Consider the following 15,195-nt stretch of genomic DNA (forward strand, 5'->3'; position numbering starts at 1 on the left):
TACTAGTTGTACCAATAAAACCACTTGATTTGAGAATCTACAGTTGTTCAAAAAAATTAAATGCAAACGACAATTCAATACAATTAAATGAATGTACTCTACTTGGGAATCTGCAGTTGATCCATATTTCTTTTGCTGAAATATCACATATGGTGTTTTATAATTTTACTATCGATCCAAGTACGAATCAGTACTTGCATTTTATTCAAACTTCAGAATCAATGAATTGATGCGATAGTACTTTGATGGCTTTTTTCAAATCTCACTGTTTCATTATCGGAAGAAGTAAATCAAGATAATGCTAGATATTTAAAAGAATACTGTGATGTAAACTCTAAAGGAAACATCTTAAATCTGAACTTAAAAAAACTGTCCATTATTGAAGTATTCATTTATTTTTTATTATTCAAAGGAGTATGATTTATGCAAATCAGTGGAAATTTTCCAGTCATAAAATTGGAGGATGAAGCTTTGTTTCATGTATTGAAAAGTACTGTGTCCACTGTATGTCAGAAATAAACAGACAACGCCATGGCTTAAATAAATACATACAAACAGACAGAAAGACAAACAATAGTAAACAGAAAACTAAAGACAGAGCAACACGAAATCCAACAAAAACTAGTATTAATCTCAGGTTCTCCGGATAGTTAAAACGTAAAATCACAAAAATACTGATCGCCGAGAAAAATTCAAAACGGAAAGTTACTAATCAAATGGACACATTAAAAACTGAAACACATCAAACGAAAGAGTAACAACGGTCATATTGGTGACTTGGCACAGGCATTTTTTAATGTAGGAAATGGTAGTTTAAACCTGGATGTATAGCTAGTTAAATATCAAACCTATATGACAGTCGCATAAATTTCCTTTAGACAACGATCTGTGAACAAAACAAACAGACATAATAGAAAAATGTCAAAATAGGGATATAGCAGTCAACAGTGTTAAAGTATGTATCACTATAAAAACAAAGAAGTATGTAACAAAGAAATACAAAACATATAGACAAAGCTCATTAGTAAAAAGGAAAGACAAAAATACAAGAATTTACCATCATCATAGCACATAACATAATGACAGAATTTATAAGTACAGAGCCACGACGTCATATGTAACAAAAAACTCAAAAAAGGCATATACCTAAAGCTCATTATCAAAATGAAATACAAGAATACAAAATTTTTGAAATATCGCAATATTACATTTGATATGAATAAATACAGAGCTATGTCAACTGGAGCAGAACCACCTCCAAATGTGGTGTCCGTTGTGTAGCTTTGTTTTTGTTCAAACCCGATAAATAAATTTGGTACATGTATGTCACATTCGGGAAAGGGGACTTTACGGTCAACCAACTCGTAATGTCATCAGTCAAATTAACGAAGGGATGATTTCAACTTCACCACTTGGAACTCATGGTTTAAATGCTTCCTTATGAACATCAACCCTATATCTGGGAATCGTGATTGAAAATACAAGCCATTGAATATCGTTTCAACTTTGGAATATATACTGCTGGAATGTTGTTACACAAAAGTGGAAAGTTCACAATTGGGAAGCTAAAAATACTTTACACAATCTACTTACAGAGATAAAGTATAGTAAAAGCAAAAAGATTCCATTTTGCGATCAGCTGATAGGCTGTGAATGTGATACAACTAAGTGTTACTATGGTGATCCCTGTCTCTGTGAAGACAAACAAACAGAGTGTGAAGAAGGAAAATACTTGAACAAAACTGGAGGTAACATTGTCACCTGCAAACATTCAAGTAAAGTTTATAAATATAAAAACTCAAACTGGCAAAAACGAACAGAGGATTCGATAAAGTATATAAAGACATCATGCATAAAAAGGATAGTGAAGATACAAATACACTGGTGTTGATATTCAAAAATTCTTTGCAAAACACGAACTCTGAGAGGAAAATAAAAATACCACCGGATTGAAAGTGATGAGACATAGCAAAAATATACCGTACTTAACAAGCAGTCTTAGAGAACAAATAAAAAATTACAGGTATAGCACCAGTAATTAAGACCCGGTCGGAAAGAACATTCAAGAAAGTAGTGCATAATAGTTCCTATCCATAGCTGTATCTGTGTTAATAGTGGGAATATTTGGGTAGTTTTAGTATCAATTGAAAGCTTAGGGACTTGGAAAAACGGTAGAACCATTGTTTGAATATTAAAGAAATACATAAATTTTAATAGGAGGGCACATTTGGCCTGTTGTTCAAATTAGAAGTTCCTGTTTTTGTACTATCAAACTTCGTTGAACCAGTATGCTTTAATATGCAACTAAAGGTATGTTGATTTTTCAACACAAGTCAGCATAAGGTTTAGTTTTAACACGACATAACTGCAACTTTATTCGAACAAAGTAGCCATTAACATGATTAATGCTTGAAATTGCAATATTTAACATAGAATGCAATGGGGCTATGAATTAGTGGTTTTATAACTACACGAAAAAATATCAAACGTATAAATTAAAAGGCAACACGAAACAAAAACTTTACGATTTAAGTAAAACATGAAATACAATGACAACAAATTACCCGATACCAGATAAAGGCATCAAAACTACAAAAACAGGGCAGGCTTCATACCAACATCAATATAAGGACGTTGTCTAGTAGAAAATCTTGAGTCCGATAATATGTTTAAACAAAACCATTGATATTACATCTTCTGTAATTGCACATCAGTTAACTGCTTTAATATGTTGTACTTTTTGAATGTAGGATGTGAGGATTGTCCAGAGGGAACGGAAAAGGCCGGAAAAGGTTGTGGACCATGCCGAAGAACCAAGTATATAAATGAACGAATTCATTCGAGGTACATATAACTCTATTTTATTTTAGTTTCTAAAGTAGACGTAATAGGATTTATTGTGTTACCTAAAAATGTTTTTATGCTTTGTAAGTAAGCAAATAATCTTCTTGGTACAAGGTGTTAGGTTAGATTTTCCGTTTTCCAATTGCCACAGCAACTGTTTCGATTAAACACATTTTCATTTCCATTTGATTCAAAAAGCTAAAATATGTATATCTATAACTTCGTGTTGAAGGCCGTACATTGACCTATAATGGTTTACCTTTTCAAATTGTTATTTGGATGGAGAGTTGTCTCATTGGCACAAACACCACATCTTCCTATATCTACAAATACTAAGCTTGTTTTTTGTAAAGTATAATTGGTTTGAGTGTATCACTAAATCTCTTTTCAAACTACTGATGACAACCGTATCTGATGACAGTACACAAAGCAGATTTTAATATTAAAATTACATAAGTTAATCAATACTCGTTAAATTCTTGTCTGCAAAGACTATTTCGGGTGACAAAGAGGTGCGAAAGATATAAGAGGGAGCACTTACGGCACGCTTGACCAATGGTTACAAGATAGTTAGGACTTAAAAGTTAGTTTTGTTCACCTTTTCCCTTGCACCCATCACTAATAGTCTTCTATTTTACCATTATCGTAGTTCGCATGGACTTGTGTATTTAGAATGTGTATGTATGTATGTATGTATGTTTGCTTGTATATATGTTACACATTTTATATCAAATGCGACATATTATCAAGTGCACAGCCCTATGCCGTATTCCTTTTTTTTTTTTTAACAATATATGGTTTAGAAAACAAATTTTTTTGGAGGAGAGAAACGATTGAGAAGATAACAGTAATAATCAGTGCATTTGATGCGTCTATTTGCTATTGCAGCTTCATTAATATCAATTAGGAAGTTTGCCAATATCAATTAGGAAGTTTGACGGAAATCGTCAATCTACATTTTTTTAATAGTTTACATGCATACATGTATGTATTTGTATTTAAGTCATTGCACGTCAATGAGATTGCATAAAAACACATAAGCATTATATGGTTATTCATTGTTAGTACTAAATGTATAGATTAAGAATTATAAAAGCATTGCATAAATATAGAAATTAAAAAAAATATCTTTTTTCCGGTGAACTACAAATAACTTAAGAACTCAATGCTGATTATTAGGTCATGCTATGATAATTAATAACCAATATTAGAATAAGAAGATCTTGAATAAATGTCTATTCACCAATGTTTTGCCTATGAGAGGTATATGATTATTACTTTATATAAAAAATAAACTCACAAAAATACTTAACGTCGAGGAAAATTTAAAAAGGAAAGTCTCAAATCAAATGGCCAAATCAAAAGCTCAAACATATCAAATGAATGGACAACAAATTTTGTATTCCTGACGTGCATTTTACCTACTTGTTAGCAGTATAAATCATTCATATGGTATAACATATGTGCATTTGTAAGATAACTCAATGTTGTCGTATCAAATATGCAAGTTGAAATTCTAATAAAAATTAAAATCACAAAAAAACGGAAATCCGAGGACAATTCGAAACGGAAAGACTTTAATCAAATGGCAACCTCAAAAGCTCAAACCATCCAACGAATGGAAAACAACTGTCATTTTCCTAACTTGGTTCAGGCATTTTTTCATGTAGAAAGCTTCTATCTCACAACTTACTATAACAAACTGCTAGACATAATTTTGTTTTTTGCTGCAGAGATTCCAATAGTGTACCGGAAGTAAAGATGTCGTCAAAAAGAACTGAAACACAGTCGACAAAACTTAGTGTAGTTTTGTCTACCTCATCACAATTACCCATAGGTATGATTTTCTCAAATTGAATATGTTGTGTCGTCGATCAACTTCATACGTCATAAGAACCGTATGATTAGTGATGCATGCACCTTATAATAATCAAGTCAATGCACCTATTGCTCTCCAGTCTGTTATTGTAATATATGATAGCACTATGATTTTTATTGAATTTAAGTCTACTTTGTATCCACATATACATCCCCGCATGTTACACCACATAGATATTGAAATTAAATGTATTACCTTTTAATATCTATCTTTTTCCTTGAACTGCCTCAGAAAAAAATTGCATCGAGGATGCCTCGAATGCAGTTGTTCTTGCGAATAATTTAAGAACATTTCACACGAACAAATTGATTCATAATAAGGTTGCAGTGTAGGGTACATGTCTTCATTCGAGTAGTATTTTAAAATATTGCAAAATATATGTATTTCTAAGCCGCAACTGATTGTTGTGCAGTTCAGTTATTTTATTTGGTCTTTTTATCAATACTCTGGCATAATTGCAAATATATATTTAATTTTCAATTTGCATATTTATATTTGTTATAGCCTAGTAGCCGTTTGCCTATGCCTATTTTGCAAAACATTACGTTCTTTTCTAGTACAAAAGTGAGTTCATCTTTGCCACTAGACGAAAAATACTATTTCATCTGTTCATCGTTGTTATTATCATTATTGTCTTCTTTCAGTCACCATCAGGGTTACTAGTTTTAAAATGTGTTCTATGACCCCACCGGCAAACCAATATGACCGACATGGCTAGATATAGAACAAAGGGGTAAAATGCAGTTTTTCATCTCTGAAACTTGAGCTAATTTTACAAAATAGAAATGTTTACCAGGTTAAGATGTATCTGTTCAGCAATTTTCAGAAATATCAGACAACCTTTTGTTGGGATGCTGCCCCTAATATGTCAATTGACCCCTATAGGAGTTATTACCCTTTATAGGATTTGTTTTTACAATTTTTCACAAAAGACTTCTCTACTTAATCTACTGGTCTTAATAGGCTTAACATTAGCCACGAAAATGAATAGGGTACCTTGATTTAAAAACAGAGCAAAAGGATTTGCTATAGAAATCTATTGGGAAAATGTAAAAACAATTTCAATTGGCAACAATTTGAAAATTTATTTGAATAATGATTAAGGATCTTCATTAATTATTGTCAGACTTCAATCGGATAACGTTCTTTAATAACACTACAAATTAAACCAATCTTAGCCTCAATCATTTGTAGGTTATCTAATACTTTTCCTTATGATGTTTACCTTACTTAACATGATTTCCAAATCCACAGTAAATACAGGTGAGCGACACAGGCTATTGTGAGCCACTAGTTTTGTTAAATTAATAAATATTATCTTAATTTCAGTTAAACATCAACAAGAAAATATTGAAGACTCGGACAATACAACAATGATAATAATGTAAGTAAACTTTACTGGACAACAGCAGAAACTGTATACCACCTAACAACTACTTTCACATTTTACAAAAAGGCTGAGAACAAAGTTGTCGCGTTATGAGTGTAGAAACAATATTAAATAGATTCAACAAAAGAAAAACATTATGTTATTGATACTACGTATTGCTACATTTGTAATATTGTTCATTCCTCATAGTTATAATAGATTTAACCCAAAAAATACTGAAAATGAGAATATTTTTTCCAATATGATGTTATAATAAGTATGTAGAAATTATAATCTTATTTTTAAAACAAATTTACATTGAAAACATCAATATAAATTATGACAGCCCTTAACTAAATCTGACATAAGAATAACATTGCAATGTATTAACTTTCAAAATATAAAAAGAAAATAAACAATTATGATAAAATGACAGATTATATTGGATCGCTATTTGGGAACATTAAACTTTGAATTTTGACATTAAATGACTAAAATGAGTCAGATTATCACTTTTAAAAAATAATATGTTTAGCTCTAAGATTGAACAGGTATGTAAAACAAACGTGCATCTCTATTTTACTAGAATAAAAGCAGGTAAGAACGTGCATGTTACTGTGTATTGTTATCTCTGGTTAAGGTTAGATGGATGTTTATCTAAGTATGGATACGTTCGGAGGCTTTTATTCACTTGCATGTCATGTCATATTAAACAGTGTGCTCGTCTCTTCATGTGCTAACATAAGTAGTTTTCATCCGAACTAAAATGTATATCTTTTTTAATACTTCATCAACGACAAGTAAGAGGGAAACTCTGATTGAGGAATATTCAACTGAAATGATAATTTTATCATACCTTTCACTTTGAAAACAAATCAAGATGTTTTAAAGTTCAAAATGTGTTAGAATACAGTTGTTACCGTTTGTTTCTGTATATCATATTGTGTCTTTCGTTATCGTTTTGTACGTTCATCATGCTTTTATTTTGATTTTGATATATTTTGTCAGGTCTTATTAAGCTTGATATATATGTTATGATTTTGATAATTGGTGAAAGTCATTCGGTGAAATATAATTTCTTAAACTACGTCATTTTGGACTCGAGTGAATAGTTGTGTCTCAAATAATCTTACCACATCTTACTGTAGAAATCTGATCGTTCACCGCTTTCTGCAAACACTAGAAACTAATGCGATAAATTTCCTGTGGTAAATTTTTTGTAATTCTTTTTCACTCATTCGACTGACTTTTTTTTTAATTCTATTTTGTGTGTTTTTTTTTTTTTTATATATATCATCATATTGTTTACGACAACGCCTTTCATCAATATCATGCTAGTCTCGTTCAGTTACAGTGATCTCCACTTCTAACTTCTCATCAAATCTGTCAGAAGGACTGTTCCAGGACAGAATGTAGAACTGTCATCCTAACACATTTAAGACATTTTTAGCTAGAACAGTTCTAACCTAGAAATTATCCTGACAGTTTTAGACAGTTCTACGATTAGAACAGTTCTACGATAAGAGCTGATTTCGTCAGTTCTACAACTAGAATTAATTTAATCAGTTCTATCAATAGAACAGTTATAAGAACTCTTTGTCTAAAACATAAATAAGTCACAAGATTATGGTATATATATTTAAAAAAAAAAACTCTCTTCATCAACGATAATAATAACACTGAATGGTCAGTGAGATGCCCTAACTGCAGTGACGTCATTTAGAACTGTTTAACAGTCAGTTATACGGCTCGAACAGCATTTTTCAATTCTGCTCACATTTATACGTTTGGAACTGATTTGTTCAGTTCTACCTAGAACAGTTATAGACAGTTCTACCCTAAAACTGATCCTGACAGTTCTACTTAGAAAAATTTCTAGAGTAGAATTGAGAATGGAAATGGGGAATGTGCCAAAGAGACAACAACCCGACCATAGAAAAAAAACACAACAGCAGAAGGTCACCAACAGTTCTTCAATGTAGCGAGAAATTCCCGCACCTGGAGTCGTCCTTCAACTGGCTCCTAAACAAATATATACTAGTTCAGTGATAATGAAGAACTGTTCTATGTAAAATTGTTCTGTGACAGTTTAGAACAGTTCTATGACAGTTTATTCTGACAGTTCTAATGAGAGGTTAAAAGTTATATTCACTGTAGCCGTATAAAGGTTACTATAATATTATGCCTGAATTGTTTCCTGTCATGAGTTTTCTTGTCCGCATCGTATTAGTTATGTAACTACCATTATTTTTGCCAGCATAAAAAGACACGTTGTGAGCATGCACAATAACCAACTACGAGTACTTGTATGTGTTTCAAATTACCAATTATTACTGAAAGTCGTAAATTGTAGCAGTAGTCATAATACGTCTTGTGCTCGGCTTTTTCCACGAATTTATAGGATAACTATTTTTTATTGTGTCAAATGATCTTCTGAATCGGTATCTTACATGTCTTATTATCTGCTAAAAGCTATTTCTTTATTGTATAACTTGCATTGTACGTTGCTGCTTTCCATACACATTTCTGGATTGTCTTTCAATATAGCAAATCATTGAGAAATTTTATGTCAAAGACGCGTTTATACACGGTCAATTAGATATCCTGATAGGCAATAAAACATGTAAATGCTGCAACGGCAATGTTAATTGAGATAAAAAATGTGCATAATTGTATATTTTAATTATAACTGTGAGTTAAACTTTTCGTATTCTTATGATATTAATTTAAGATATGCAATACAAGTCTTGTTGGTAAAATGATCAAAATATGTTCAATTATTTCATGACAGAGTGGTTGTTCTCGGTGTAGCTGTGGTGGTTCTATTCATAGTTGTTGTGTATATATGGAGAACACACGAACAGTGCATATGCAGGTTTAATATGTGTTTCAATCATGGCAAGTATTTTCCTTTTTGTTCTCTCTCTCTCTTATGAATGTACGTCAATTACTTACTACTAGAGGTCATTCTAAGAAAGCGGTTTCTTGTCAAACATTCTGACCATTTAAAAGCGGATATAAAAAAAGTAATTTAACAAAAATACCGATCTGCTAACAAAATTCAAAATTCGAAAAGTATTTTATTGTTACAAAATGAACAAGTGAAAATAAGTGTCATAGAAGTTTACAACTATATGTCACTGTACGTTTGTATGTTCTCAATTTTGTTTGGAAGAAAAGTATGTTCCTAATAACTGCTTTGTACAAAAGATATTCGGTTATAACAGAACACGGCTATCACCTTAACAAATATAGAGATTTTGTATAGCGTATTCATTATATTATATATTAGAATGAGGAATGATTGTCTGAACAGTTATTGAATTAAACTCATACAAGCAACAAATGCAGATATATAATAAAACTGTGTCTTAGAGTTTTATCATTATTTCTTAAATGTGAAGCGGATGAATCTCCGGCAACACATCCATTGTGTGAACGTTTTTAAGAAAAATTTGAAAACTCATTTATTCAGACATGCTTTTAATAGTTCTTAAAATATTTTTACATCATTGTAATTTTAGAATTTTTAAGCTTCTACTTTTTTTTCCGAATTTTTAACTTAGTATACTTTTATTGGTTATTTTAGATTTTTTTTAGCAAATAATTTGAAGTTTTAACTTACTTTTGTTGGTACCGATTCAATATCTCCTTAATTTATCATGCCCATTTTATATAAATTTTATTGTTTTATCAATGCTAGTTTTTCAAATGTTTTTGTTTTAAAAGTTTTAAACATGGGCTTTTATATTTTATTGTTAATACTTATATATGTATATGGAAATATATTGTAAAGCGCTTAGGGTAATTTTAATATTATATAATGCGCTGTTATAAATACTGTATAATAATAATATTAATAATAACCTATAGTTCGTTTTATGATTAGTTTTTAAGAGTAACAATTATTTCTTCAGGTCCTCGTGACCCTATAATCCCACCACCGGATCGAATTCCTTTAAATCAAGTCGTAAATGGAGATATTCAAGAAGTTGCAGATAATAGAACAACAGAGGGTGGTAGGCCAACAGCAACTCCAACTGACAATAGAAATTCAGAAATATATCGGGATCAGGCAACATCCAACCAGTGCGAATTTCAAAATGACAATTGTAATACAAGTTCACGTGAACAATGTCAAAACAATAATTCGGTATCTAGATCATCAAATTCACCACATGTGGAAATTGTGACTCGTAAATGTAAATGTGAGTATAATGCAATGATCTATAATAATTCTGAAGAGAAAATATTGGAGAATTGTGTTCTTATTTGAAAAGAATTAACTTTATATGTTTAAATCTATTCTGTTTAGTGCTTATCTAAGTTATTTGGAAATTAAACAAAAAACTAATTTATTTGTTGAACCAATTCTGTGGAAATCGTGACTCGTAAATGTAAGTATAATGCAATGATCTATTATAATTCTAAAGAGAAAATATTGGAGAATTGTGTTCTTATTTGAAAAGAATTAACTTTATATGTTTAAATCTATTTTGTTTAGTGCTTATCTAAAATATTTGGAATTTAAACAAAAAACTAATTTATTTGTTTAACCAATTCTTCTTTACAGAAACGTACATTCCACCGGTTAAGATATTCAAAACATGTTTTATAACGTTACATTAAATAAAAGCAGCAATAGTCGACCGCTGTTCGAAACTCATAAATCGATAGAAAAATACAAATCCGGGTTACAAACTAAAACTGAGGGAAATGCATTAAAGAAAAGGTACTACCAATTTATATTTTTTTTTTACTACGGTCAACAACTTTCGGTAGTTAGTTTCATATTTGAAAATGCTTGATTACTTTCATACTTTATCGTATATAAAAAAAAATCATACTAGGAGGTGATTGTGGTATAATTTCCGTTCAAATTTGATTATTTCAATGTTCCCTGATACAAGGTACTATATTTGATAATTCTCAATATAATAGTGGATACTTCTTATTTTTTATTGTTTCGCACATACTTTAACCATTTTCAATTTATGAGTTTGCCTGCCCTCTGGTATCTTTCGTCCCTCTCTTAAACAACACGGCCACCGAGTCCCAAATATTTGCATTTGCAGATTAAAGTACTTATTTGGCTTCCAAATGAAGTAGCGTATATTTGATAAAGTCAAGTTTTAAATGATACGATTTTTTAAAGGTTTTAGCTCTTATGGTTCTTTTTATAATTTTTCGTGGTTGTGTATACCGTATAATTATCTATAAATAAAGGCACAGAAGGCAGAATTGCACAAAAGGATAAGTAAATATCAGATGCCAAAAGACAACTCAACATAGACGCAAAACCAAACGAAAAACGGCTGTCTCCAAAACACTACTTAAAAACAAAAGACTGAACAATGAGAACCATATAAAAACCGGGTTTGATTGCTTCACGTAGAATATCAAATCCTAATAAAGATGAATATCATATCACTACAGTAGCATATGACATGTGCATTGAATCGTTAGACGAAACAATCAAACATGCATATTAACTACATAATTCTTCATTTGTTTTCAGATACGACTGATCAAAGTTTTGCCTCAGGCAGATACATGACTATGAATGCCTAGTTTAGGTAAATGTCTGACATAATTTGTTTTTATCGAAACTAAGAAGCCATTTGTTATTTATTTGCTAAACCTTTTTAACATTAAAATACGTTCGAAATTGGATGATATTTATCATTTTGAGGCTACGTTTTCTTTTAAATAATTTTATACACTTAAAGAGCACACAGAACATAAATATGTTATTGACCGTTTAGTTTATAGTGTTACATTTCCTTGCAGTGAAGTTGTGGTCAAGTGTTTACACTATTTGTTAAAATCAAATTCTAACTCTTGTTTTTAAAACAAGTTATGCAATACTTTTCAAAAAGCAGAAAGTGACAGAAACCTTTAATATAGAAATGTATACCTGTTCAATACTCTTGCTATCGACAATTGTACTAAACACATACGATACCATTATAGTTCTTTGAAAAATTGATTCAACCAACCATCTATATTGTTCGATTATGTCTCAAGTATTGAGGTAGTTTTGTATGTTTGTGGATATTCCATGGTACATTTTTTTGATTAAATATGTTACTGTTGGTAGTACATATAGTAGATATTGTCTCCTCATATTAAAGGGTTGATATATCTAATATATAGAAATAATGAATAAATAATAAATTAACTGTCTCGTGTTCTAAAAAGAGCAATAAGTTTTAACAGAACTGGTATAGTGTCATTATCGTAAATTTTCCAGATTCAGTAACACTTTCAGCAAGTGTTTTGTAATTATGGATTTTGAATAAAATTCTATATGCGACCATTGTTGTAACACCAAATTGATACCTTACTAACGATTTGTATAACAATATGAATCGCTGTGCTATCTTGTCTTTCTCAGGTTTAAAATTACAAAATCCGTTAAATTTACAAATAATAACTCTTCTACGTAAATATCTTTGATTTATTTTGAATACCTGAATAAGCATTTTGACAGGTGTTTTATGATTATATTTCAGTTCAAGTGAGTTTTATGACACTGGATTTACCAAGCGCAATATAAACTAACACCTTTGAAATTTAACAATATAGTCCAGGTTAGACGACTGATATGATGGGATACTTGATACTCATTTATGTGTCGACAATTGAGTTTCGAAGACAAATGTACAAATTAACTGCCATACTACACGTTGATCACCGAAAAAAAGATGAACATTTGACTGACGCTACGCATTTACAAAAATAACTGCTTGAAACTTAAGCTTTGCTAGTGAATGTATTGTATATATATTTAACTACCAAAAGTATTACAATTGAGTAATAAATACTTTCCTCGTGGGTTCCGTTCTCAATTCTATAATGTAAAGTTATCGAATCTAACCATGAATAACTTGTCGCATCCTACAACTTCAAGCAAGACTTTTAATAAACAATTGAACTGAATATATATTATGTCGTCGTTCATTTTTTTATTGTTTAGTAGTAGACTTCATGCGATTTTAATTGGATAGATACGATATGGTTTTTTTTCAATTACTGCCTTGGTAGAATTGAGTTCGAATGTCTGTTAATTAAACAAAAGATCTGTCGCTTGATACGACTTGTGTTCACAAATATTGTGTTTTAAAAAGAGAGGCCTAGGGAATATAAGAATCATCAGGCGAATAAAAACTGCCAATTATATGGCAAAATAAATATTGAACTAACAGCAGTACACAATACACTAAATAGAGAACTATTGACTAAAACGAACAGGGCGATATATATATATATATATATATATGCGCCAAAAATTAATACATTTGTGCCAATACTACTTCTGCACCACTTCATTGGAAAAACTATTTGTATCCTTACGCCAATTAAAAATCATCCAATTGTGCCAATTTTATGAACTGTGATTAACATTTACCCTACATATCAACTAAATGATTGCCTTCATCCAGTCTTGAACATGGCTGTTTTTGCTATATATACAGTTTAAACTATGAACACAAAAATAGAGAGTGACGTATTTGATATCTTTTCAAAACTGTAGTTGGTGCAATTTAATTCTGCCCTACGAACAACACTAATAACAGTGGTTGATCTCAGGTTCTACGGAGAGGTAAATATATCTTGCTCCATATGTAACACCCCTCGTGTTATGTCTATAAAGTACGTCGATAAAAGAGGGACGAAAGATACCAAAGGGACAGTCAAACTAATAAATCTAAAACAAACTGACAACGCCATGGCTAAAAATGAAAAAGACAAACAGAAACACAATAGTACATGACACAACATAGAAAACTAAAGAATAAACAACACGAACCCCACCAAAAACTAGGGGTGATCTCAGGTGCTCCGGAAGGGTAAGCAGATCCTGCTCCACATATGGCACCCGTCGTGTTGCTTATGTGATTACAAATCCGGTAAATAGTCTAATTGGGTAGGTCACATTCATGAAAGGGAAGGGGATTGTAGTTACGACGTAAGGAACATATCCGATATCATTTGTGAAACGGTTATTCCATAACGGTCAACCAACTCGTGATGGCGTCCGTAAAATTTACGAAGGGATGATTTCAACTTCACCATTTGGAACTCTTGGTTTAATAGCTTCCTTGTGAGCAGTAACCCTCTATCAAGAAAATCATGATAGGAAATGCAAGCACGGGAATATCGTATCAATTGGGAAATATATACCCCGTATATATGCAGGTGCTGCTGGAATGTTGCTACTTAGAAATGGAAAGTTCACAATTGGAAAGCTGAAATCATCTCTTTTGTCGGAAAGATTTGTTTTCAACCGACCCTCAATATCAATTTCTAGATGTAAGTCAAGATATGAAGCCGACTTAACTGTATCTGTAGTATCCTTTATCTCCAATTCGATGGGATAGATGCGTTCCACATAGTCACCAAATTTTGAATTGTTTAGTGAAAGAACGTCATCTATATAGCGGAAAGGAGAGTTAAAGGATATTGCTTACTTCTTATCTTTCTTCCTAAGAAGTTCCTGCATGACGTCAGCCTCATAATAATAAAGAAACAAGTCGGCAAGTAGAGGGACACAGTTTGTTCCCATTGGGATGCCGACAGTCTGTTGAAAAACACGTCCTCCGAACGTTACAAATATGTTGTCAATCAAGAAATCAAGCATCTTGATAATATCGGTTTCAGAGAATTATGAAGCAAAGTAATACCAACTCTTTCAATTTGTCTTTTAGTTTGGAATGTGGAATACTTGTGAAAAGAGTAGAAAAGTCAAATGTTTTATTACTGTTACAAGATGAAAGAGAGTTAGATTGTATGTACTCTAAAAATCTTTGGAATTTTTTTATGTATCCACATCTGATTCACGCCACCTCTAGAATAGGCAGTTTCACAATAACTTTGAAGCCCGTCTTTGATTGCTGATAAAATAGATGTTAATAATTTAGAAAGAGGTTTCGTGGAGCACTTGGAAGACCCAGCAATATACCGTTGTTTGTAAGGACACTTATGTAGTTTAGGTATCCAATACAGTGATGGAAGATTCAGTTCTTCATCTTTGGTTGAAATACCAAAGGAACAAAGAACAGACCTATGACTATCCAGGATTTCCTCTTTGGTAAGTGTC

The 15,195-nt window shown here is 31.4% G+C and overlaps 1 protein-coding gene across 1 annotated transcript; it reads left to right on the forward strand.

Annotated features, from left to right (window-relative positions):
- The first annotated feature begins 295 nt into the window (after positions 1-295).
- On the forward strand, positions 296-13,186 carry LOC143056841 (uncharacterized). The gene is made up of 8 exons (XM_076230009.1): positions 296-1,748; positions 2,751-2,844; positions 4,578-4,681; positions 6,053-6,107; positions 8,884-8,990; positions 10,010-10,300; positions 11,611-11,668; positions 12,608-13,186. The coding sequence occupies exons 3-7, from the start codon at positions 4,606-4,608 to the stop codon at positions 11,661-11,663; spliced, it is 582 nt and encodes a 193-aa protein (XP_076086124.1). The 5' UTR covers positions 296-1,748; positions 2,751-2,844; positions 4,578-4,605; the 3' UTR covers positions 11,664-11,668; positions 12,608-13,186.
- Positions 13,187-15,195: the final 2,009 nt, after the last annotated feature.

The sequence above is a fragment of the Mytilus galloprovincialis genome, chromosome 13 (assembly GCF_965363235.1).
Source record: "Mytilus galloprovincialis chromosome 13, xbMytGall1.hap1.1, whole genome shotgun sequence".
In the NCBI taxonomy this organism is placed as follows: Eukaryota; Metazoa; Mollusca; class Bivalvia; order Mytilida; family Mytilidae; genus Mytilus; species Mytilus galloprovincialis.

Excerpts from the sequence above, each read along its gene's own strand:
- LOC143056841 (XM_076230009.1), top strand. The coding sequence starts at position 4,606 with ATGTCGTCAAAAAGAACTGAAACACAGTCGACAAAACTTAGTGTAGTT. Across the intron at positions 6,108-8,883 it reads AATACAACAATGATAATAAT|AGTGGTTGTTCTCGGTGTAG; the intron begins GTAAGTAAACTT and ends ATTTCATGACAG. Across the intron at positions 10,301-11,610 it reads TGTGACTCGTAAATGTAAAT|ATACGACTGATCAAAGTTTT; the intron begins GTGAGTATAATG and ends ATTTGTTTTCAG.